Consider the following 26631-nt stretch of genomic DNA (forward strand, 5'->3'; position numbering starts at 1 on the left):
CTCAACATATTATAGAACACCATATGAACGATACAAACAAAATATTTTGGAAAAAAGTTACTAAATAAATCAATTTAAAATGTTAAATATAACAAAATAAATTAATAGGAGTACAATATTTTATAAAAATTAGAAAATAGAGTATTTTTAAAAATATTAATGATCATCATTATTTAATTAGCATACATATTTATACTATAGTTTTCATATTTAAAAAAAAAGAAAATTATCATAAAATATTTTTCATTAATGTTTTAAAAAACATATTTTTAATATTAAATCCTAAAGCCAATAATAAGTTATAAATAATAACCCCAGCGTCTTATCCAACAAATAATATTAATATTTTTCAACGTAGCATCAGATGCTTCCAAATGTTGCCATGTGCACACTGCCGGATTCAACAATTCTGAATTCGAACGTTGCTAATTCTCTTCTGTCTGTTTTTTTCTTTCACTTTCAAATCTTGTTGGAATTTTCTCATCCTTTTAATATATACTTTTATATATTAAAAACATGTTTATCCACTGTGTGTGATCAATGCATTGCTCTACCATTTTTCTTTAAATATATATTTTTTAAAATACTAATAAACGCTCTCTAAATACTGTATTGGCTAACAAATAATTTTGGTTGGTGTGCATTTTGTCAGTTTTCAAAGTTTGGGTATTGAATAGGATTTTGAGTTCATCTATAGTACTCCCTCCGTTTTTTATTATAAGTCGTTTTTGACTTTTCACACATATTAAGAAATGTAATAATTATGGTATAAAAAAGAGAAATTATGAATGATTTTACAAAATTATTCTTCATTAATGGTATTGAAAAGATAAATTGACATAATTAAAAGAAGAGAGAATAATAAATATTTAAGGGTATAATAGGAAACATAACATTAATTATTCATTGGTATTATAAAGTGACGTATACTGTGGTACAAAATATTTTTCCAAAGCGACTTATAATAAAAAACGGAGGTAGTATCTTTTAATATTAAATGTGTTTTTAGTGTTTATGAAATTTATAAAAAATGTTTTTAGTTCTTGAGTGATGATATATTTATTTCACTTTCTATACTCAAAATTAAATACTAGCTCCAAAAAAAAAAGACAAAAAAATCTTAATTTTGTAACTAAAACAAAATTTAAAAATATTTAATTTAATATTTATTGAAGTATATTATCTAGACCAACAAAAGTCAAAGATTATTAGTAAATATAATTCGTTTTTTTTTTAAATTTTAAGTTTTTTTAAAGTGTTAATGTTGGATTTTGCCTTTAAAAGCTGTTTTAGTTATTTATTATAAAAAATATATTAAATAAAAAAGGAAAAATATTAACATGTAACATTTAATATTAAAAGTTGTTTTAGTTTATATTATAACATGCATTAAATTTTTTTTAACACACATACGAATTAAAAAAAAGAAGTTTTTTAAAAACAGAATAAATAATATTTTAGTGATCTAATTTTTACATTTTTTTAGAAATGTGAATATGAAAAATTTGTTTAGTAATTAAGTATTTACATAAATTTTTAGTAATTTACCAATAATTTTTGAAGTATTCTTTTTATAAGTAATCACCAAATAAAATACATTAATTGAAATTAATGGATAAAAAAATATTCTAGTGGATTTTTTTATTGAAAGTTTTTTATTATCTTCTTTGAAGAAGATTAGTTATGGTCTTATGGACAAATTTTTTCTATATAGTATTTGGAATAAAGGAGATTTCAATAAAAGAATTATGATTAGTAACTCTTTTAAAAAGTCAAAAGATAAAATGAGAATCAAAACACCCTGTTTTAACTTTTAAATTGTTTTAAGAAACTGATTTAGAAAACAAACCTTCTAAATAGGTTTTTACTTTTTAAATATTTAAAACTCCTAGCTGGCTTTAACCACCTACCTTTTCTCTCTCACTTCTTTCTTATTACACCCCACTCTCTCTCACACACACTACCTCTCTTTCCGTTCCTTCTCTCTCTACTTAGCTTCAATTTTTTTCCATTTTTTCTCTTCACTGTTTCCTCTGCATTTTTAATAACTAGCCAATATCTTCGCCGGCAAAGTGAACTCTTTTCTGATTTACCGGAGAATTCACTGTTACTCTAGTTCGCCGGGGAAAATATTCTACTCTTTTCTAACTTTCCGGCAAAATCAATGCGACCCAGATTCCAGATTTTAGAATCGCACTATTAGATCCTCTCTCGCCGGGGAATCTTATCTTTTCTGTTATTCCGGCGAAACCAATACGGCCCTGTTTATAGAACATCACTCCGAGAGCCTCATTCACGAGAGAAGCCAACTTTTTAGAATTTTCTGGCGACCCATTTTAAAGAAACTCACTCTGAGTGTATTTTCTGTCTATCTTGCTCTGCAACAATGTCGATCTTCGACGGAGCTTTCATCAACACACAGCTCTCCAAACACACATCGATCTTCGGTCTCCGTTTATGGGTTGTCATCGGAATCTTAATCGGTGTTGCCATCGTTTTCATCCTCTTCCTCATCTCCCTCTGCGTGGTTTCCCGCCGCCGCCAACGCCGTACTGGCGACTACAAAATCACCGGAGCTGCTCCTGCGAAGGAAATCCAACAGATCGTGCACATTCCAGGACCGCACATGCTCCGGCGACCAGCTCCGTCGAAAGTACCGGAGATCCACGTGGATATCGGGAGGCAAGAACACAGAGTGGTGGTTAAATCAGATAGGGTTTCAAGTGGTGAGAGTAAAGGAACAGCGGGAAGTGGGTGTGATACGACGTCGTCTTTTGGGAGTGGTAGTGTCGGTGGAATTGGACCTGAGGTATCACATCTTGGTTGGGGAAGATGGTACACTCTGAGAGAGCTTGAAGATGCAACTGGTGGGTTGTGTCCAGAAAATGTTCTTGGTGAAGGTGGCTATGGAATTGTTTATCATGGAGTACTCACGGATGGTACTAAAGTTGCTGTCAAAAATCTCTTGAATAACAAGTATGTGTTCTTTTTCAAAATTTTCATTTAGGTTTCTTATTTGTGTTTTTGTTTGTGTACACTAGGATAACATGTTTCTATGTTTGTGTCTAATAACATGTTTCCATGTTTGTGCCTGTCATGTAATGTTTATGTCTTTTGTTCATAGCTGTGATGATTTTTGGTTGTGCTATGACAGATGAAATATAAATGGATGTTTGTGTGAAAATGTTTCTGTTAACTATGTTTTCACTATCTGAGTATGGTTATGAAATTCATAACCAATTGTTCTTTGTTGTCTTTAAGTTTTCTATAATTTTGCTGTTGGCAACCAGCCATAGTTGTTCCGGAGAAGGACAAAACAAATGAATTTTTATGTTTTTGTTTCGTCCTGAAATGCTTATCTAAGTTTTTGCTCAAAGCACGCAACGTGACGAAAGATAAATGGACGTTTGTGTGAAAATGTTTCTGTAAAATTCTTAAATAATTGCATCTTCTATTATTTAAATGATCCGAGAAATATAGTTGTTCCTTGCTGTCTTTATATCTTCAATTATTTTCTTGTTGGCTGGCAACTAACAAGATATATTCTGGGCAGTATATGGATTGGGCAGCGATATCGACTTTTTTGATGTAGGCCAGTTATATATTTAAATGATCCAAGACATATAGTTGTTCCTTGCTGTCTTTAAATCTTCAATTATTTTCTTGTTGGCAACTAGATATATTCTGGGCAGTATATGGATTGGGTAGCGATATCGACTTTTTTGATGTAGGCCAGTGTTTTCTTTTTTACTTTAACTAGTGGTTCCACTTTGTAACCATCTTTTATTTGTGTTATTCATGTCATGTGAGGAAAGTAGGTGATTTTCTTTTCAGCTTTTAATTAGCACATGTCTGGAGTTTCTACCTTTTAATTACTTCAAGTTGCGGTTAATGAAGGTTCCTTGGTAGGGTCTTGCATTGCCTTTTTTTCTAGAAGTATAAGTACTTCATGTTTAACTTCTTCTCAGGGGCCAAGCGGAAAAAGAATTCAAAGTTGAGGTTGAAGCAATTGGTCGAGTACGTCACAAAAATCTTGTTAGGTTGCTTGGATACTGTGTTGAAGGGGCCTACAGGTACTTACTATGTTTTTCTTAAACGTTGGAAGAGAAAAATGGATGCTACCAATTTTGTTTTGTTTTGAAGAAATGTAAGATTTGAAGTATGACATTGTTTTGCAGGATGCTTGTGTATGAATACGTCAACAATGGCAATCTAGAACAGTGGTTGCATGGAGATGTTGGACCTGTAAGCCCTTTGACATGGGAAATACGCATGAACGTTATATTGGGAACAGCTAGAGGGTATCATATTTGTGATTTATCTACACACATTGCAATTCATGTCGATTCATGAATGTTTTGATCACCGTGCTTTTATTTTTCGGTATCTTTTCAGCTTGGCCTATCTTCATGAGGGTCTCGAACCGAAGGTTGTTCACCGAGATGTGAAATCAAGCAACATCCTCATTGATCGTCAATGGAACTCCAAGGTTTCTGATTTCGGGCTTGCCAAGCTTTTGTGTTCCGAGAATAGTTATGTCACGACTCGAGTAATGGGGACATTTGGGTTAGTAATTATTAAGATTAAGCTAAGCAATTTCCTTGTTGTTTGTGTATTATTTGCAATGTGTACATGTAATCAATATTACTCTCGAGTTTTTGGAAGGTCAAAAGATCGTGACTCTCGTATACATCTTGTTGTTTTTGTAGTTATGTTGCACCAGAATACGCATGCACCGGAATGCTGACTGAGAAGAGTGATGTTTATAGCTTTGGGATACTTATCATGGAGATAATTACTGGGAGAAGTCCAGTTGATTATGCTAGACCACAAGGAGAGGTTAGAAACTACCACTCTATGAAGCACTGACACCTGAACATCTAATACGACACTGACACGTCGACACTATTGATAATCCGAGAAAATGTAAATTATTGAATGTAACGGTGTTAGATCCACCTTCAAATTGAAATGTCGGTGCAACATAGGTTTATAGCCGGTACCTACAACACTTATTGATGCAGTCTTGTCTCTCTTTTGGTCTAACTATGTCTGTTGGAGTAATTGCAGGTTAATTTAATAGAGTGGTTGAAAACTATGGTTGGTAATAGAAAAGCTGAAGAAGTAGTTGATCCTAAACTACCCGAGTTGCCATCTTCAAAGGCTCTTAAACGCGCTCTACTAATCGCCCTTCGGTGTGTTGATCCAGATGCAACAAAAAGGCCTAAAATGGGTCATGTCATTCACATGCTCGAGGCAGACGACCTGTTATTCCACAATGTATGCTCTTCTTATCTTGTTAAAAATTACATTCTCGATATGTTTGTGTAATCTAAGACTCATCAAACTTTTTGTTTCCATCTTGTTTATAGGATCGCAAAACTGGAGGAGAGTCTTCGCGATCCTCCCTTCACGAATTTCAACAAGAGCACGAGAACTCAAGTCTGGACAAAAGAACAACAGATGAAGGAATCAGTGTTGAAAGTGAGCATGGTAGTGGTAGAAGTAATCACCAACCCACTAGGGGGAGATGAAAATAGTGTGATAAATTATATAGAATTATGTATTTTAGTTTTTTTTATTAATATTTATTAGTTTGCCGTTATTTATTTTAATCTTAATTTATAAAATGAAATCTGTATCTGTTTATTTGTTTTTCTGATTACACAAATTTTACCCATGTTGTAACCAACCCCAAATTGGGATTCATATTCAAGTGTATACTGTGATTTATTATTGTAAAATAAAAAAAGGTTTATTACATTTGGCTTTTCAGCTCTTGTTCTTATTCCTTTCATTAGTGACACTTTTTCAAAGTGTTAACAAAAATAGAATCAGTTCCCTTCAGTTTATACATTTTGACTTTAGTATCACATCTTGGTCCAGTCTAAAGACAGGCTGCTTATGATGTTTGCACATGTGTTTGGAATATTTAGAATCAACTTTGTCTGTTACTATCTATTAAAATTAATTTTGTATCAAAATTCAAAATTATTTAATATCTTCAAAAAATAGATTCTTGTGGTGAAGATATCTAGAACCATACATTAATGAGTGGTCCTAAACTTTATTAAAATTTGAACCGAATGTAACTTAATCCCAAAAACTAAGCTTTTAAAATGAATTTTGATCTAATATTTTTACTTAAACATAAAAGTTCTATTTATAAATCGTTTGTGTGGACTGCACGCTGATCTACGTTTAATTAAAAGTGATGCATTGCAAGAAATAGCAAAATTAATATAATGTTGCTTTTGTAGTTAGGAGAATTTGTTAGGATGTGTGATGTCGAGAAATAGCAAAAGTAATATAACGTTGCTTTTGTAGTTAAGGGAATTTGTTAGGATGTGTGATGTCAAAAAATTAATTTAATTATTCAATATCTTAAAATAGGAATCTTGTAGTGAAGATGTCCAAAACCATACATTAATGAGTTGTCCAATATTAAAGGATATATGCTCCTATAGTATAATAAAATAAAATTTGAACTGAAATGTAGCCTAATCCGAAAATCTAACTATAGTATGAGATTTTATCCTTGGGTTGGTCCCATTTTGGGTGCTCTTTGAGCAACAAACCCATCTTCCAGCTATTTTGAGAGAAAGCAACAGCACCAATGCCAACTTCACATGTATTTTTTTGGCTCTGTTTTGTGTTGATTTTGATACGTATCAAATATGGAAGAGAATGCGTATCTTCTATTCTCATAATGTTACAACCCGTTCACTCTATTATAGTTATTTACACACTTTTTCTTACTTGTTTTTGTTTTAGTATTCAATTACCATTGCTTATTCCACTCTCAATAATGCTAACGCACCTTATTGAAATATCATAAATGTACTTAAAATATGAAAATATATTTTTGAACGCACTAAAATTTTAGAATTACTTTGTAATTATATTTTTGAAAATGGTTGTTTTGATGGAAAGAACAAAAAAAAAAATATATATATATATAAATCATTGTTATGATATATATAAAAAAACGTAATATTACATATATAATCGCTAAAGTAAATCTAACATCACATTTCATCATCAAGTGATGATTGAGGACATTTCAACACCTTTAGAATGTTTTTGATTGATATCGCAACCTTCACATCCACCTTGCTCGGATCTTTTGTTTCGTGACAGTGAAATGTACTCTATATAAGAGTTAAATCTTCACTCGTCTTCAACTCAAACTTGTTGAATTATATATCTCCTTTGTTATTAATCGAGGATGAACAATAATAGAGCTTCACAACTCTTTGTTTGTCTGGGTAGCACAACAAATTCTCTCGTGTGGATTTTAGATCGGCAAGACGTGTGATTTATGTGAGCCTAAATTCAAGAGGGGTGTAACGCCCCATATTGCTTTCAGGATTACTGAGTGACCCCACAAACCAACACGTATCTTTTCAACATGTTTTGTCATCACTCACACGCTTTTTGAAAAAATATCCCAAAAGATCACCAATCCAAATACTACTCCAAGTAAAACACTCTTAACTATGAAGCTCATATTTGTTAGGCTACCAAAAAGAAGATGCATCTTGTTGGTATATGTAGTATCAATCAATCCTTATAAGTCTTCCTTCAACCATGAGGTCCCATACATGCACAACTTTAGGATCCCTCTCATTCCATGTGAATTCGTTTTTGTCTAGAAGCTGCCAGAAGCCGCTCATTATCATGCCTTGTGCACCGACAACCACTCTCCTCCCTCGTTGGCCTCGGGTGTTACAATGGGCCTCTTGATGTTGAAGTAGATAAATACAAGATATGAACATTAAGACATTTTGTATTTGATTTAGCTAACAACATCAGGGGCACCTATATTTATACAACTTTTAGATCAATATGGACCTTAGAAACCCAATCTTGTCTAAGGGGATATTTTGAATATGTACTTCTAGATTAACCTTGTTATGTTTAGTAAATCGTGTAAAAGGAGGTACGTCCAAAAATACAATTTTGAATTAACCCCTGTTAGTATTTTTTTTTATAGAAAATAAGGTGCGTTCAGAAGTACATTTCCGGATTAACCCCTTCTACTTTCATCCAGAACTTGTTATGAAATACAAACATTTAGAAAAATACAATATATTGTAAGAATCATAAGCTTTCCTTTTTCATTCATTTGCTCAATGTTATATACAATCAGGATTTCTATAAATACATTCACATACAATCATTACTATTTATAAATATATACATGTACAATCATAGTCTAATAGAATAATAGCATAATACACCCTCTTAGTCGAAATAGGAGGTTGACGAATGTTGAGACTATCACGAAAATCATCAAAGAGTTGCAACGAAAGTCCTTTGGTGAAGATGACATCAATTTGGTAGCGGGAAGGAACATGTAAGACTCGTACTTGTCCGCAATCCACCTTTTCACGCACAAAATGTATATCCATCTTGATGTGTTTGGTGCGCTGATGCTGAACCGGGTTGCCAGATAGATAAACTGCACTCACATTATCACAATAGACTAGAGTGGTTATGGTGACTGGGATTATTTCCAGTAGTAAGTTTCTAATCTAACAAGATTGAAATACAACATTAGCGACATAACGATACTCAACTTCTGCACTTGACCGAGAAAATGTGTGTTGGCGCTTGGTAGACCATGAGATGAGATTGTCACCAAGATAGACACAATAGCCAGAGGTGGATCTTCTGGTGTCCGGACAACCAGTCCAATCGACATTAGTGTAAAATACTAATTTGCTGACAGAAGAGGGATACAAATGAAGGTCAGAATCAAGAGTGTCATGAATATACTAAATAATACGCTTCATAGTTGGCATATGTTGTGTTTTAGGATCATCCATGAATAAGCATACATGTTGTACTACATAAGATATATCAGGTCTTATGAAAGTTAAATATTACAATGCACCTGTAAGACTCTGATATTTTGTTGGGTCATGATATGGATTTCCAGAAGATCCACTGAGTTTTATGTTGGTGTCGTCTGATGTAGGTGATGACTTGAAAGAGGACATGCCTGCTCATTCTGTAATTTCCTATGCATATTTCTTTTGAGATAAGAAGAGACCACTTGTATGTTTAGTGACAAATATTCCGAGAAAATAACTTAGAGGACACAAATCCTTCATAGCAAATTCAATGTTGAGTTTATACATAATATAGTCACGAAGAGCGTCAGAGGAAGCAGTGAGAATTATGTCATCTATATATAGAAGGATATAAGCAGTATCAGTACTGTGATGATAAATGAATAAAGAGTGATCAGAGAAGTTGTGAGAAAAACCCAATTGGGCAACATAGTCAATGAATCTTTCGTACAAGGCACAAGGTGCTTGTTTGAGACCATAAAGAGACTTCTTGAGGAGACATACATGCCCAGGGTACCGTGGGTAATGAAATCCAGGAGGATGGTGCATATGCACAATTTCATCAAGATTTCCATGCAAAAAAGAATTTTTGACATCTAGTTGATGAAGACACCATGACTTAGATAATGCAATGCTAAGTAGCATGCAAATATTGGTTGGTTTGACAAAGGGGATGAACGTTTCACAACAATAAACACCAGATTGTTGATTTGCACTATTATCTTCAAGACAGGTGTAGCGAGGTATTCGTTACCATCAAAGATATTGACTAAATCCAAGGTAAACCATACAAGTCGAGTCGCCACCGCACTTCTATTTATCCAAAGGAATGGTTAGAAAGCGAACAAAAACCTAAAAGTTTTATCGAATCAAAAACTAGTAAAAATGTCAGAGATCTGGGTAAGGGGGTTGGTTATGCAATGGGAAGGTTTTAAGCACCCAAAACATCCTAGGTACTCCTAGGGAGCCCTTTTCATACTTGTTGTAAGGTTGGTATTTTGTGAAAGTTTATTTGTGCAAACATGATTGAAGAGATGAGAAGAGAATATACAAGTTATTTACATTTTGTGTTTGGATGGATAAACCCATTGCCTACGTACCATCTTAAAAAAGATTAGGATCAAAACCTCGTAGTTCGGGGTAAAAATCTCAGAAATGAGTTGGTGAATTGATTGGTCCAAAATCCTTAAGGTCTTTTGTTATCCAAGGGAGAAAACTCAACCTAAAACCACAAATCCACCATGTGAGGATATCTTCAACATGCTAGTGAGGGGTTAACCCTATAATAAGCATGGAAGACTCATTGTCCATCACTAAAGATATAGGTGAGTATTACATCTACCTCAAGGATAACTCGAACCTAATAGCTAAGGGTTATGAAAAATTTGATTAAGAAGGTAGACATTGAAACCACAAAAAGGCATTTGAATGGGTTATATTTACCAATGAAAAGTATGTACAAAATATGGTCAAAGTTGATTTAAGGATTCAATTCAAAATAAGTGTTATGAAAAGAGTTTGAAAATCAAAAGCATAAGGCTTAGGTTTCTAATGTTTGAAAACAAATGTTAAATGTTTGCACAAAAGTTTTGGCTTGGGTTAGAGTGGAGGGAAGAAGAAGAATGGCTAAAGTCCTAATCATACAAGAGGTAAGGGAAAAAGAGAACAAGACCACAAATGGAGTTCCTCTCTTGAGATCATATTGGTGATCCAAGTAGCTCCCATCCTTTGGAATATGCAAGCAAAATAATAGTAAGCTCAAGCAATCAACAATCAATTTAGCTCTGGGAAAGCTCCTCAATGGCTCTTAGATCTCTCTCTTAGAAGCTCATGGCAATGGTTCCTCACTTAGGCTAAATGTTGGAATCCCTAGCACAAGAACACACACATTAAAAAGTTCCATCAAACAATCAAGAATGAACAAGAAGGAGTTTTAGAGATTGGTCCTTTCAAAGCTCCCTTCAACATTTATAGCATTCTAAAGGCCCAATGCCTAGTTGCTCTTTGACTTTTATAGCACTCTAAAGGCCCAATGCCTAGTTGCTCTTTGACTCCAAATTTGCATAGGGAAAGTCCTAAAGTCTAAGTCCATTTTGTCCATTTCTTTGCATTTGATCCACAACAATCAAAACAACACAAGCACAATGATATATACACAAATATGTGCTCAAGTGAGCAAAAGGCAAATTGCATTAACATAAACATGTGCTCAAGTGAGCAAAGGAAAAAAGCAAATGGATAATATGTACAAGAATATTAAATTGCATAAAAGTAAAGTGCAAAAAGTAAATGTTAATTGTTAATGGTTAGTGTTAATAGTTAGTGTGCCATAAGGCAAATTTAGCGCTATGTTAAGCAATCGTAATTGGACTTATGTAGAAGTCACAACTATCTGAGGCCGATCAATAATATTGTAGGCAACAATACAAGTTAGAAGTCTTGATTAGTGAACCAAGTTCCAACAACTTGCCATGCCAAAAAAAAGAGGAAGAGAAATGATCTTGTATTGGTTTAAGCCCTTTGCATGATTTAGGAAGCAACCTATCCTTAATGCAAATCCATTCACTTGATCATTTGATCAAGATGAATTAGATTTGAATCAAGGAAGATTAAACCTCCCTAATCAATGCTAACTTATCAACCTTTAACTCATTGATCAAAAAAAAGAAAAGAAGAAGAAGAAGAAGAAGATGGATAATGGGAATGAAGAAAATAAAATGCATCAAATGAAAAGGAATGTACCAATCCATAAATGTTGACCAAAGATAGGGAAGATCAAGGTCAAACCCTCAAAATCAGAAATGAGATGAAGATTGGAAGTCAAGAAATAAACAAAATATTTTTGGCATTTTTAAAATTTGAAAATAAACTTGAATTAAAATATTAAAGAAAGGTCAATCTTCAAAATCACTTCAAACCAACTTTGAAAAAGTCCAAGTGAATTATCCCAAGTTCAACAAGGTCAAACAAAGTTTGACAAAAAATTTCAGCATTTTGAAAAGTCAGAAACTATTTTTAATCAATTAAAAATGAATAAAAATAACCTAATTGAACTAAAATCTCAAATCAATTAATAAATTGATGAGAATATTTTTCATAGATCCATCATCATTCAAATAGGTTAAGAAAATATTTTTGTATTTTTTGAATATCAAAAACTATTTAAAATGAATTAAAAATGACCAGAAAAGAGAAAATTCACAAAAAATATCAAATGATAAAATAAAAAATATTAAAAATCATTTTTAGAATCTAGGATTAAAAATAGAAATAATGCAATTGGTCCCATATTTTTTGGAATTAAAATGAGAGAGTTATGAATTTTTGAAATAAAATGGAATTAAAGAAAATAAACAGCAATTAAGGAAAATAGAAAAATCAGGAAGCGTTGGATGACTTTATTAATTGACGTGGCAACATCCAACGGATCAGGAGCGCGCGCGTACCATAGTCATTAGTCAACTGAGAAGTACAATGCATTAAATAAAGTCATAACATCCAAGCGCCAGGATTCAAACTGGAAAAGAGATCCAAGGGCTCACAATTGATCTGGCAAAGAGACGGTGGCTAGCGCCACCGTCTTCTCCGGTGAGCTTGCATTTTCCGGTCAAAGTTGCAGGTTATAAAACCTCAACCAAAAGGGACGATCCTCATATCATTGGAAAGCTGGGGTGATGTACATGACCCCTGTACCATTGGTTTCTCCTCTAGATCCTTATAGAGAGAGAAATCAGAGAGAGAAAATCATGATGTTCATACTGAACTTCATGGATTTGCAAAATTAAGGTCACAAACAAGTTGCCTCTGTTGAGAGGACTTCAGCCAAGCATAGAGACACAAGGAACAAGCAATAATTAGGGAGTTTCGATGGAAAAAAGTTTGAACATCAACCTTCAAAATGCAGATCTATGGAGCACGATCCTTCAACACTCTTGCTTGCAGCTTGCTCTAGAGGTGGAGAGGAGATGAGGCCAAGGAATTATAGGTCTGAAAATCAACCAAGGTAGTTGAAATTCAGATCTGAATTTTTAAGAAGAAAGTGAAAATTCCTTTAAGTATGGCTTGAAATAATTTCTGCAGAGTTTCAGGTTGATTCAAGGATGATATATGAATGAGGCAAGGCATGTATTTATAGCTGAAATGGATGCAAGCTAGTGAGGAGCTCGTGTGTGCATGAAGTTGGGTCCTCCATGCATGGGCCTGTACAGGCGCATGTGAGGCCCAAAATCAAGTGCAAATGCAAGCTGATATCATACTAAATTGAAATGGACGTGCATTCTGAGTTGCAATGGCTTGTGCATGGAGATTTAACATGAAATGCATAATTGGTCACAAAGCTTCAAGTCTTCGAAAGTCCCCTTTGCAAAATCCAAACATAGGCATGTGGGTAATGGTTGGAAAGGTCTTGACATAAGGAACAAATGTTATGTTGAACAAAAACTCATTTGGAGTGTGGAAATTTATGAAAATAGGCCATGAAGTTCAATGCACAAAATATGCCTTTGAGAACTTTTGTCAAAATGAACCAACTTCAAGCCTTTCTGTTTTGATGATGCAAGCTTCAAATGGAAAAACCCCCAACATCAAAGTTGCATCATTTGGATTTTTGATGAAGAATTTATGGGCACTTGAAGTTGGACCTTTTTACATTTCAATGCATTTGGCCCAAAGTGACCTATAATGTTTTGCATTATCACATGTATTTCTTTTGAGATTTTGAAATTTTGCTCAACATAACATTTGAAGTAGACACAATAAGCTTTCCAATGCACTTGGTTCCACCTCAAAATCATAAGAAATGAATGAGTTATGTTCTTGGGAAGTTGACCCAAAATTAGGGTTTCAGTCAAAATGACCTATAATGTCTTGGAATGAATGATGATCTTCCAAGCCTCAAATCAATTTTGATGAACATGAAAGTTGTTCATATTGTCCTTAAGAACATTTTTTCTCTTGGGATCATCTCCATTTGACCAACACATAGAAAGTTAGGTCTTAGTGCATTTCAAAATAGTCAGATGAATTGACTGATCAACTTCTCAAGTCCAACACTCATATCTTGATGAATTGATGATTGAGGGCACTCAAATAAGTTCAAATATGCATGGAATAGTGGATTAAAGAACTTCCCTTGATTGTATTTGACCATAGGTTGAGGTTGCTTCATGGGCAAGGCATTGTTGATGATCCGATGAATTAGGGTTTCCTTGGGAGACAAACCTCAAACCCCTTGACTTGCTTTGATCAAAATGATGAATTGAGATACTAGGGAGGCATATTTTATGGATGAGAGCTTTGGGAACCATTTCCATGATTGCTTTCATCTTCTCTTGACTTTTATCATTGCACAAAGGATCTCCTAGAAGCTTCTAGACCTTGTGATTGCTCAAGCTACAAACAAACGATGTTAGTGACATATTTTTGTGCTTTTGGTTAGTAAATAAAATGAGAAAAGCAATGATATACAATTCAAACATGCTTGGTGATCTCAAACCACTCACAAGAGGTCCCACCCAAAGGCAAAAGGAACCCAAATGCTTATGATCCTTGAGGCTTTGCAAATGCAATGTTATGATGCCATGAGGGATGTTAGGGCCAAAATTGGGGTCTTACAACAGGTTGTGTATCGCTCATAAGAACCATCAAATTTCTTCTTGTTCCAGAAAATCTATAAACTTTAAATAACATTATCATTAGTGATACGAGGAACTAATTCCCACGTCTCATTGTCAATAAGAGCATCATATTTGTATTTCATGGCCATTTTCTAATTATGATCATTTAATGCATCAATGGGATTTATAGGTAAAAGGGAAATAAATTAGTGGGCTTATGTGTAGAGGTTGAAAAAGCTTGCTAGGTTTGACAATACTGTGTTATGAGCGGGTAGTCATTTGAGTTGAATGAGGAGTATGAGGCAATATATGTGTGTTGATAGGTTGAGGTGAGGAGGGAAGATTTTTTTGTAGTAGGGGATGATGTTTGGGATGGGGAATTTGTTGGGCCATAGGTGTAGGTTGAGAGGAAGATGGATGTTGGGTCGTAGTTGATGGTTGAGAGGGAGAGGTGTTTTGGGATGAAGAGGGTGTTGGGGAGGGTGAAGGTGTTGGGACCGTGAGTGTAGGTTGAGAGGTAGAAGGATTTTGTTGGTAGGTAGTTATGTGGGTTGAAGATGCCATTTGAGGTGTGGTGTATAATGGTAAGGGAAAGAGAGGGATTATGCCGTCATCTAGAAAGTTATAGTGGGTCGTTGTAGGAGCATTCATGGTGTCGTACCCCAAAATTTGCCCCACCTTTTGCAGTTTTTTGTCTGGCTTATTTCCCATTGCATATGCATATCCATCCATCATAGCACATTCATTTATAATTATATTTTTATCATTAATTCAAAGGTTTTACTAAAGTGGTACCGACACAACAATATTGGTTGGTTCGTTCCTTATGGATCAAGTCATGTGGGACTCCAATCCGTGGTATACGTTGGTAGTTATACTGATTTCATCATGACATTGGATATTGGGGTTACTAGGGGCTATCTCGGTCTTTGATTTATTCGATTCATGGAACAAATGTTCATTCAAGTTAAAGAAATCAGATTCAATATTGGTTCAAATGTACTCAAGTACAAAACGTAGTTCAAACAACTGTCTCAGTACAAAATGTTCAATAGGAAAAAATCAACAAGTACACCAAGCCTTGATCATACCAATCCAAAAAAATCACACACAAGAAAAAAAAGGCAAGCCAGTATGCCTCACACATGAGCCCATGCATCAAAACAAAGGGAAAAAACCATTTTTACTTGATGTTAATCGGTTACCATATATTGGTTGTCGACTAACCTGCTTTCAGTAGCCAAAAAGGACCATTATGCATGGTGTTAATCAGTTACCATATATTGGTTAATCGATTAACCTGCTTCCAGTAGCCAAAAAAGACCATTTTGTGTGATGTTAATCGGTTACCATATATTGGTTAATCGATTAACCTAGGACAATGAGCCAAAATGCTGCATATTTTAGAAGTAATGCAGTTTCCTTTGCACTCCAAACCAGTCCCAATGTCTGCATCAATACACATTATAACCTTTACATAATTATTCAGCAACCAACCATATCACTCATGCATTGAACCAAGCTCCTAACACTTCAATTCACCAAACTTCTCAACATTTGTGAGTTGCTCATAACAGTCCCAAGCTAACTCCAAACCAATTCAACTAACTCTAAGCCTCATTTAACCAATTACAAGCCTCACAAAACTAACTCCGAACCTCCATTTGATCCAAACCTATAACCCATATAAACAAGTCACTCTCATTACACCATATATGGCTCTAAAAAAATTTACTCATTCTCTAAATTACTCATTGCAAATTCAACTTTTCTCCTCTCACTTTATCTTCTCTAATTCTTCTCCCTACACCAAAGCTAAAATCACCATTGGAGAAAGCTTCGCATTGAAGTTTGTTATCAATTGAGCTAAACCTCTTGCCTTCAACATTATTCCTACATTCATATAATCAACATCAACAACAATAATTCGATTCAAAAATTTTCAGATTCAATTCTTGAGGAGGAGGAGTTCATAGCCGAAGTAGAAGATTAAATATTCCAAGTAGAATACCTCTGGTTTTCTTCATCTTCAACACCAAATTCCAAGAACAAAGCTCCATTCTTGCAGGTCGGTGAAATTTTATCCTTGCTTGTTTTCTGAATTTTTGATACCACAATGGAGCTTATGTAGTGGAGAATCAAAACCCCAAGGTTTGGTGGTTTGATTCTCCTCCATCCCCATTTAATTTCAGATTTTGTGCTTAGGGTTCTTGAGTTTAATGGCTCAATTTCCAGAATTGATTAACTTGTAGTTAGAATAGATAATATATTAGGATATAGGAGGTTGAGAGGAGTAGGAAGATAGTGCTTTTTCTTGATTCCGGCCATTTCCTCCGCCTCTGGCGCGGTGGTGCCGGAGCCCCAATGGTGGTTCCTTTTTGACATGAAAATTGGAAGTTGATGTGTAGAGAAAACAAAGTGAGTGTTGCTGAATATTCTACATTTCCCTTTGCAAATTTTGTTGGGCTTAGCCATTAAGCCCAATATTTTGCTTTCCACACCCTTATTTTCATAGGTGTTAGTCTTATTGGATCCAACTACATTTCTTTGTATTTTGGGCTTATTGTGTTGGGCCTAAAGCCCCTATTGTTGAATTCTTCACTCTATGTCCAGGTTCTGCACCTCTTTCTGTGGGGCTTATTTGTGATCTTAGGATTATTAGATTAGATTTTTAAAAATTGAGTTTGGATTAGTCTTAGAATTTTCAGAAATGTTGATAATTAGTTTTAATTAGACTTTTAGCAAATTAGAACTAATTAGATTAATTGATTTTAGTTGATTTTCATGAGTAAAAATTAATTCAATATCAATATTATTGTGAAATGACCATTTTTCCCCTTAAGGGTTTATTTTGTTATTTTCACCATAACAAATGCATGCTCCCTTAAGATTAATTTTGACTTAGGATTTTAATTAGTTTTAAATCAAGTTTTGATTAACAATTGCATGCTCCCTTAGAAATAGCCTTTGGATTTAATTCTAACCATTAGATTAGGATTAACCACAAATCTCAAATTAATTCAAACCCTCCGATTCAAGTTGATCAAAAGAAATTTTGATCAATTAAATCCTTTGATCATGTATAACCCCACAATCAATTCAAGTGATCAAAAGTCACTTGATCACTTAATAGGACTAATTCTAACGCTGTGGATCTCCAAGCTTCAAGACCAGTCTTTCATGCAAGATATCACAGTCACATCGAGTAGTGAATTATACAAGATACATCAAAGGTCAACACTTAGTAAATACGATTCAAATTATACGACACAAGCCTTAAGTAATGAGGAATGATGATACAAAGTTTCTCATACCCTTGTCTAGAATGACTTTGCATACGGGGCGTAGGCCCTAGCTATTCAAAGCATTCATCCTCATTCATAGACTCTAGCATAATTCGTATAAAACAATAATATGTTATGAGCGGGTAGTCATTTGAGGAGAATGAGGAGCATGATGGAATATATGTGTGTTGATAGGTTAAGGTGAAAAGGTAAGATTTTTTTTGTAGTAGAGGCTGGTGTTTGGGATGGAGAATTTATTGGGCCATGGGTGTAGGTTGAGAGGAAGATGGATGTTGGGTCGTAGTTGATGGTTGATAAGGAGATGTGTTTTGGGCCAAAGAGGGTGTTAGGGAGGGTGAAGGTGTTGGGATCGTATGAATACCCGAAGTTGATGGTTCATATGAATACTCGAAGGTGTGAATAGGCCGAGATTTTTTGGTAGATAATTTTTGTGGGTGATTGTAGAGCGAGTTTCTTATTTGGAAGTATGTTGTGTAGGTAAGTGGATATTTGAAGAGCATGGTGCCAAAAAAATTGATAGAATAAAAGCATGATCAAGGAGGGTTCAGATGATGTTATTCATTGTATGCATTTTCCTTTCAGACTTTCCATTTCAATGGGAGGTATAAGGACAAGAGGATATAAAGGACATTACATTTAGCTCACAAAACTTTTGAATGAGAGCATTATCGTATTCGGTGCATGTTAAAAATTGTTTAAGGTTAGGGAATTGGGTAAAGATGCATGTCCACAACCTATAACCGAAATATGATGACCATTTTTATTAGTAATATTATTACTCATTAAAAATAAGACGTGAGATTACCTCAATTTCCCGTTGTAATACCCCAAAACTTACCCTTCATTTTTCCTGGAAGCGTGGGATTGTTTCACATTGCATTAGCATCATACTAGGTCATACTCATTGCATACTGCATTAGTGACTTGGGAATCAGGTTTTGATTGATCACTCCTTAACAGAAGAATCCCACACAAAGCAAGATTGAGAATTGGACTTCATTCCCTAAATGTACAAGCCTCAAGGGTCTCAAAGGGGGTCCAGGTATCTTATTATGGCCCTCAGTTCATCAATGGAGGATTCAGAGCTCTCAAAGTGTGCATCTGGATTTAATCAGAAATTAGGGTTTCATGGCTACCTGCAACATGCAATGTTTGGTTGGAAGTAGAGGGGTTCATCCATATCATGATTAGAGAGGCATCTTGGCCTAGGAAGATTCACAATTATCTCAGAAAGATCCATTGGCAAACAGTGCAATCAGTTCTTGATCATTTTGCCCTAAAATTAGGGTTTGGTATAAAATCAGTTTATTTCTGATTCTTTGGGTGAAACTCTTTTCCATGGCCCTCCATATTTTCACAAGGGTCTACATACAAAAAATCAACTCTTTATTTGAGCTAGAAGTGCTTCAATTGATCAATGGAATCGGGAATCAGACAGTTTGGGAAAAGTCAACTGTAGGGCCAGAAAAGTCAACTCCTGACACTTTGAGAGTGGAATATCAAAATCCATGCCTAGGGGATCCTAAATGTGAAATTTGATCAAGGTTGGATCATGAATTCATCATTTAATCAGGAATTGAAAAGGTTACTTGATTTGGAAATGGTTGACTTTCCATTTAGGGCAAGTTTTCATGATTGTTGCACTCACTTTAATCCCATTTTCCATCAAGATGCAAACTCCATTTGAAAATTTCTCCAACATGAAAGTTGTTCCCCTTGTTCCAAGATTTCTAGAGATATAAAGTTTGCTCCATTTGGATTAAAATTGAGAAAGTTATGCTTAGCCAAAGTGGCACATATTTTTAAGACACTTAGAAAAATTTCTAAGTCTCAAAATCTTCAAAGTTTGTCAAGACTTCTTGGCCAGATTTCTTGCACTTCAAGGCATCATTTGAAAATGTTTTCTTCACAATAATTATACCTTGCCATGTCCTCTTTCATCTCCTTTTGGAATCATCTTATTTGGATCCATGGTTTGAGAGATGCATTCATCTAAAGTTGGCATCATGACTTGAATTTCTAGGCAACATTTTAGGCCAAACTGGCCCAACCATTTTGGCATGGTGAAACCTGAACTTGAGGCCCATTTTTCACCCTCTTCCACTCCTTATTTCCACTTGTGTTCAACATGAAAGATGCTAAGCTCCATGAACTCTTTCTACTGTTTGCATTGTCTTACCAATTGGTCATGTTCTCATTAAGATATATGGCCACAAAGTCACTATCTTGGACTGATTTCATGTTGCACAAGCCAAGCCATGCCATGTTGCAAAACCAACCAGCCCACGTTTTTACCTCTTTTGGCCATGCACTTTTATTCCCACTCACTCAAATTTTGCCAAAATAAGAAACTTGCTCATACACCTCACTTTTGCACATTTTGCTCATGAACCAAAACAAGTCATTTTTCAGCCCATTAAGACATTTAAACCCACCATACTTAAGACACTTAAACCCTAATCTGAAGGCAAGGCTGTGGATTTTCGTTGCAAGCAAGAAAGAGGCCATTCAAGCTAGCTTCCATTTCTCAAAGTTGAAGCATCAAAGCAACATTCTTCTTCCATCTCCTCCTTTACCAAGAAGCAGTGGACTAACTTCCACTAGGTAACCTCCTTACTCCATCTTCCATGGCCATGAATATCATGCTTGTTCATAACTATTTATCATGACATTACCATGCTATGCTTATGCTCATCACCATGTTGTTTTCCATGTTAATATTATGCCATGCTTGCTTCTGAAGTCCTCAGTATGAGGCATTGTTTGTGTTGCTTGATTTATGTTATTGATTTCTTCATATCCGTGTTCATGTGGACATCTTAGTGTCAACTTTTCTCCATGTTTAGGCCACCATTTAACCTAAAATAAGATACCATGTTATTCTACACATTCCATACTTGAACTTTGGTTTTTATTTCATGATTTTTGGTGCACTATCGTGTCTGCATTTTGGAGTTGAAGTTTGGAAAAACTCATTTCATTTTCGCGAATTCAGCATGCATGGCACTAGGGTTTCTATTTTAATGGTGAAGACGATGACGTGGAGTCTTATGAACCATTGGATCAGGCGCGCATGTCTTGATCATATCCGTCCATTTCTTTTTGTCCTTTTGTGACTTAAACATAGCGTGACCGATTGATGTCAATGTTACATGATTTATTTAAATAAAATGTTATTTAATTTTTTGTCACGCCCCTGAATAAATCATTTGGACTGGGCCTTTCTGCTTTTCACTTTTCACACCCTGCATTCGTGGCCCATCAACATCAATACCAATCCACCTCTTTTATTTTCTTTTTAATTCTTATTTATTTTTCAGTTTTGATTTTTAATTCTTTAAAATATTTTCCTTATTCATAAAAATCCCCAAAAATATTTTTCACATTTCTTAATGCCTTATTTAATTTTATTTAATTTTTATTTTCATATTTATTTAATACTAATATTTTATTTTAATTGTTCATTCCAAATGGTTCATATTAGCATACATTTTTTATTGATTTTTATTTACATGAATTAAAATTATTTTTAGATTCTGATTTTTGGGATGAGGGTTGATCACTGTCCCATGGTCAACCTGACCTTTTCTTGGATTTTTATTTCACCATTTTCTATTTATTTGATAATTGTTTTGGTTGGTTAACCTTTAGTTTGACTTCTGCTTTATTTTAATTAATTTACATGCCAACTTTTATTATTTTTAAAATCTTTTTGGGGGATTTTGATGTCCTGACCCCACCTTAGTTAGTTTGATTTTTCATAATTTTCTTGATTAATTTGCTATTTATTTCATATTTTTTAAGTTGACTTGACTTTTCAGTTGACTTTTCTATGATTGATGTTTGACTTAGGGATTGCTTATGACAATTGAAGAGATCTTTTGATCCTCCCTTGTTCATCTCATATTTCATGTATTAGAGGCCTTTCATCTTGATTTTATTTGGTCCTTGCATCATTTCCCGATTAAATTATTCAGTGAACCTTTTGTGTGCATATTTTCATCTGTCTGATTCACCTGTTATCTTTTGCACTTGTTTCTTTCATCCATGTTCACTATTGTTGATTGTTTAACATGTTCATACTTCCCATGCATTGTTTAATTCTTCATTATATCATTCTTTGATTCTTTGATTTTATTATATACATGTTTACTTATCTTATCTGTTTGATAACTATTGCCTACTTGTATGATGTATGAGGCATATATTCTTATTGTCTGATTGCCTTGAACCATCCCCATTCATAACAAATGTACCCCTCTCCCATGAAGTGTATAATATTTATTCTTTCAGTCTTTATTCATCTGTTAATACAACAATTAAAATGAACATCCGATAATCATTTCAAAACAAGATCAAAAGCTCGATCCAACATCGAGTAATCATTTTCAAAACTTAACAGAACCAACACGTATTCATCCATCCTTTTGTAAGTCGATTGCTCCATGCATCGCCATTTCTCTTGTAAGTCAATTGCTTCATGCATCGCCATCTACCTGTAAGTCGATTGCTTCATGCATCGCCATCTACCCTTATCTGTGACTCCTCTCCTTGCTCCATTCGTCGACTCTTGTTCCGTTTAGGTAGCACCCATTAGGTAGAACCCTTTGTATGATAACATTAGGTAGAATTCCCTTATTCTTCGCATGATAACATTAGGTAGATGTTCCCCTTTGTAAATCCTAACACATAGGTCCACATTGCATGACAACTCTAGGGCATAGCTACCCAACTTTTAGACCTTCCGTGCGTCTCCGATCTTGTGGCATGTCAGTCCGTTCTATTGCAAAGAGGTAACTGCCTAAGACTCGATTCAGCGAGCTGCGACACCTACTGCTAGGACGTTGAACACATTGCCCACTTTCCTTTGACACAGCTGATGTCCTCTTTTGTAAGTCCATGTTCAGATGCCAATCCTTAACCCCTAGTTAGTCGAACTACGACAACTCTGATTCTCATGTTCAGATGAGATACGTAGGCACGAGATGCGATTTCTTGCCGAGTTTGACTGACGACTAACAACTAATCCTTGCTTGCTTTCGTCCTTGTTGTGATTCTTTTCTCTCGCCCTCGTTGCGATCGAGACCTTCCCTTTCTCTTGCCCTAGTTGCAATCGAGACCCTTTGTTCCCGTAGTTAGCTGAACTACGTTTTGCTTTGATTCTCATTCCAGATGAGGTACGTAGGCATAAGACGCTTCGTCTTAGCGAGCACACTTCTCTTTCACCCATAGGTAGCCGAGCTACGAAGACTCTGATTCTCATATTCAGATGAGATACATATGTAGTGGATGCGACATTCGTGCGAGTCATTTTCTTTTGACCCTTCTTTTAGTAAATAGTACATTAAATACACCTACACCCTTTAGACTAGAACAACAAGAGTGGATCCTGTAGAGTACTACGGATGCGTAGGGGTGCTAATACCTTCCCTTCGCATAATCGACTCCTGAACCCAAGATTTGGTTGTGAGACTTTGTCTTTTCCTTTTCTTCAGGTTTTCTTCGATCGTTTCCTTTCCCTCCTTTGGGATAAATAACGAATGGTGGCGACTCTTCTGTTTCTTTTTCTTTTGCCGGTTGTTTTTTTCGCATCCAGGTTGCGACACCCGTCATATGAGAATTTGCTTCACTTTCCATAAACCATTAATCCTCAAGACAAGAGATCGAGAAAGTGTGAATAGAACAATGGATATCCGTTAGAGCATAGTATTGTGGTGCTTTTTTACTGGTGGAAGTTGATGGAGAAGTTGCTATATAGGTTTGTTGAGGCCTAGGGATAAGTATGCCAAATTATTTATGTGATGCACCTACTGTTGGATAGGCATGGCGGAGTTGCCACTGGTTGCCATGAATATTCCCATAACTGCTGCTGAGAAGGAGATGGAAACCATTATTGTTGTTGCGGCTGAGAACGGCCTCCATTTCGACCATTATGTATTCCCCTAACACGACCGCCACGACCATTGTTTTAGCCACCGCGAGCATTGTTGTTGCGTCCACTGTTATTACTATTGCGCTATGACATGCCGAGTGTTACACTAGAATTTCTATTTAGGAAAAATTCAATTGAATAATTCATTGGAAACTACTAACTATTATCATTGATTGACAGAAGTCGACAAAAATGGGTACGTTAACTAGAGCATTTCGACTAACATCTTGAACCATGGTTCGAAAGAATCTCAAGAGCAGATCTTGAGACATGGTTTAGAAGAATCTAAAGAGCATATATTAAGACATGGTTTGGATGAGTCTCAAGAACAAATCTGATTGACCACTCGACACCGTGTCGAGGTTGAAGCATTCGACGGACCTTAAAGACTTAGAAGATTTTAGAAACAAAAGTCTGAAGAAGGGGCTTAACGCTGTAAGAAATCCCCTTCAACGAGCAGGAGATTACTAGTCGCTGAGAGAAGTTACATATGTGGGATAATGTTTTTCACTAGTTTTCAAGTATTGACGATGTGGCAGTTGTAAGACCCCAATTTTGACCCTAATATCCCTCATGCCATTCTCATCATATGCATTAACATTGGGATCACACCTTGGCATCCTCCTTACCCCTCATTCATTGGGTTTGCACTGGGAGAGATCACCAAGCACATTTGATTGTATCACACTTAATTTTTATTTTATTTACTAACCAAAACACCAAAAATATGTCAATGTATAGTTTGTTGCTTTTGTAGGTAATGTATATGCTCACCTATGCTCTATCAAGCTCATATATAGGGTTTAAGACCCTCAATGCAAGAAGCTCAATCAAGAAATGGTTTAATATGGCTCTAAGTATCATATATGGATCCCCATGATCTTCACATGTTATTTTGATCAAGAAATCATCAAGAGTTTGGAGTTGGTTTGCCTTGGAAACCCTAATTCATCTAGGTATCTTGTGTGACTTCTTCAACAAGTTTCTTCACAAATTGGTCAAATATTTCAAGGGATACTTCACATTACATAATCTTATGCATATATGATCCTCCATGAGTCCCAAAAGTCAAGAGAATATCAAGCTAGAAAGTTGGTTCATGGTGGTTGACCAGAGAAAGTCAACTGGTCAAAATTGGGGTTCCCTAGACCCTATCTCCTACAATTTTTGTCATATGAAAATTATTCCAAGATAAAAGTTACTATAAATTACATTCCAAACAACTTTCATGTTTAGGTCAAGAGCTAGTTTTTCTTGGAAATTCATTTTTTTATGGTGAAAGATTATAGGTCATTTTGTTTAAACCTTAGTTTGGAGGTCAACTTCCCAAGATCATAACTTGCTCCTTTTGTATGAGATGAAGGCCATTCAAATTTCATGATCAAATTAAAGATTCTAATTCAACTTTGATGTTTGGATGAAGTGCAAATTCAGCTTGAAAATGCATGTGCTAAGAGGAAACATTATAGGTCATTTTGGGCTAATACCATTGAACAATTGATTTTCCTCAACTTCTAAAATGCATAACTCCTTCATACTAAATCCAAATAAGGTCAAATTTATGACCAAATTAAGGGATTTTAAATATATACAACTTTGATGAAGGAACTTTTCTCATTTGAAGTCCATGGAAAAAGTTATTCAAGGTGGGAGAAGTGAACATATGGCTTGGTACTTAGATTTTTTTTTGATATGTTTAATTTTCCAAACTTCCACCTCAAACTTCATCATAATCCAAGCTTTAAACGAAAAAGTGTTCAACATGAAAGTTGTCCCTCTTGATTAAAACTTTCCAAAAAGTCCAAAATTATCTCATTTGGACAAAATATGAGGTACCTGCGCATAGCTTAAAGTTGAAGGACCATTTGGAAGATTTCAAGTTCCATTTTTCATACACGAATGCATGGCTTCACAACATGATTTCAGCATGGCTTACACTCAACTTTGGATCTAAGTGTCGCATCCGCGAAAAACAACCGGCGGGCTAAAACAAAACAACACAGAGCCGCCACCGCGCGTTATTTATCCCAACAGAGGGAAAGGAAACGCTCAGAGTAAACCTGGAAAAAGCATGGTCTCGCGACCAAAGAGAAAGGGTACGGGAGTCGGTTATGCAAGGGGAAGGTATTAGCACCCCTCACGTCCGTCGTACTCGACGGGATCCACGCTCTAAAAGAAAGAAAAGGTTGCTAAACAAACATCACACACACACACACTGAAGACAACACAGGTGGGAGAAGAGGGGAGAGGGCTCGCTAGGACATCGCGTTCTATGCCTACGTATCTCGTCTGGAACGAGAATCAGAGCTGTCGTAGTTCAGCTCACGCACGCCAAACAAGACACACACAAACACAGGCAAACTTGGAACCCGAACGCAATCGCTGGACTTACATCGGCTTCCGAACCAAACAAACACACTCAGGATACGGACAGCCAATCGCTGGGCTTACATCCATATCCTGACACACAAGAAGAAACAAGCAACAAGCTACTAAGGAGTCGGGAACTCGAGCCTAGCAACTGTCAAGCAAACACACACAAAAAAGAAAAAAGGTGCCCGGAGAGACCTCGCACGGTCTCCTGCCTACGTACCTCATCTGGTATGAGGATCAGGGCGACGTAGTTCCCCTGAACGGGAAAGAAATTCTAACCAGATACAAAGGGAGACACACTACTAGGGAGATGGACTCGAGCCTAGTGTTATCATGCATCATTGCCCTATGTTATGGTTTCTATCCTGACTTGCACAAGCAAGCTAATCCTATCCAGGCAGAAGCAAGCAAGCAAGCATAAACAAAACAAAGCAAACATTTCAGATAGCACACACTATATCCAGTCAAGTGAGGCTCAAACAAAGGGTTAGACTGCCGAAGCAAGTCATCTGTACAAGGGTAGTGTTAGCTCTTAACCCTGACATTGA

General features: G+C 35.5%; 1 protein-coding gene across 1 annotated transcript; it reads left to right on the forward strand.

The window, feature by feature from the left end:
* Window positions 1-1889: 1889 nt before the first annotated feature.
* On the forward strand, window positions 1890-5761 carry LOC127127049 (probable serine/threonine-protein kinase At1g01540). The gene is made up of 7 exons (XM_051056132.1): window positions 1890-2976; window positions 3969-4073; window positions 4179-4301; window positions 4396-4566; window positions 4710-4839; window positions 5071-5280; window positions 5373-5761. The coding sequence occupies exons 1-7, from the start codon at window positions 2387-2389 to the stop codon at window positions 5532-5534; spliced, it is 1491 nt and encodes a 496-aa protein (XP_050912089.1). The 5' UTR covers window positions 1890-2386; the 3' UTR covers window positions 5535-5761.
* Window positions 5762-26631: the final 20870 nt, after the last annotated feature.

Source organism: Lathyrus oleraceus, chromosome 3, assembly GCF_024323335.1.
Source record: "Lathyrus oleraceus cultivar Zhongwan6 chromosome 3, CAAS_Psat_ZW6_1.0, whole genome shotgun sequence".
Classification (NCBI taxonomy): Eukaryota; Viridiplantae; Streptophyta; class Magnoliopsida; order Fabales; family Fabaceae; genus Lathyrus; species Lathyrus oleraceus.

Bases quoted from the DNA above. Each gene is read 5' to 3' on its own strand.
- LOC127127049 (XM_051056132.1), top strand. From the start codon at position 2,387: ATGTCGATCTTCGACGGAGCTTTCATCAACACACAGCTCTCCAAACAC. The intron at 4,074-4,178 runs GTACTTACTATG...ATTGTTTTGCAG, and splicing joins TGTGTTGAAGGGGCCTACAG to GATGCTTGTGTATGAATACG. The intron at 4,567-4,709 runs GTTAGTAATTAT...TTGTTTTTGTAG, and splicing joins CGAGTAATGGGGACATTTGG to TTATGTTGCACCAGAATACG.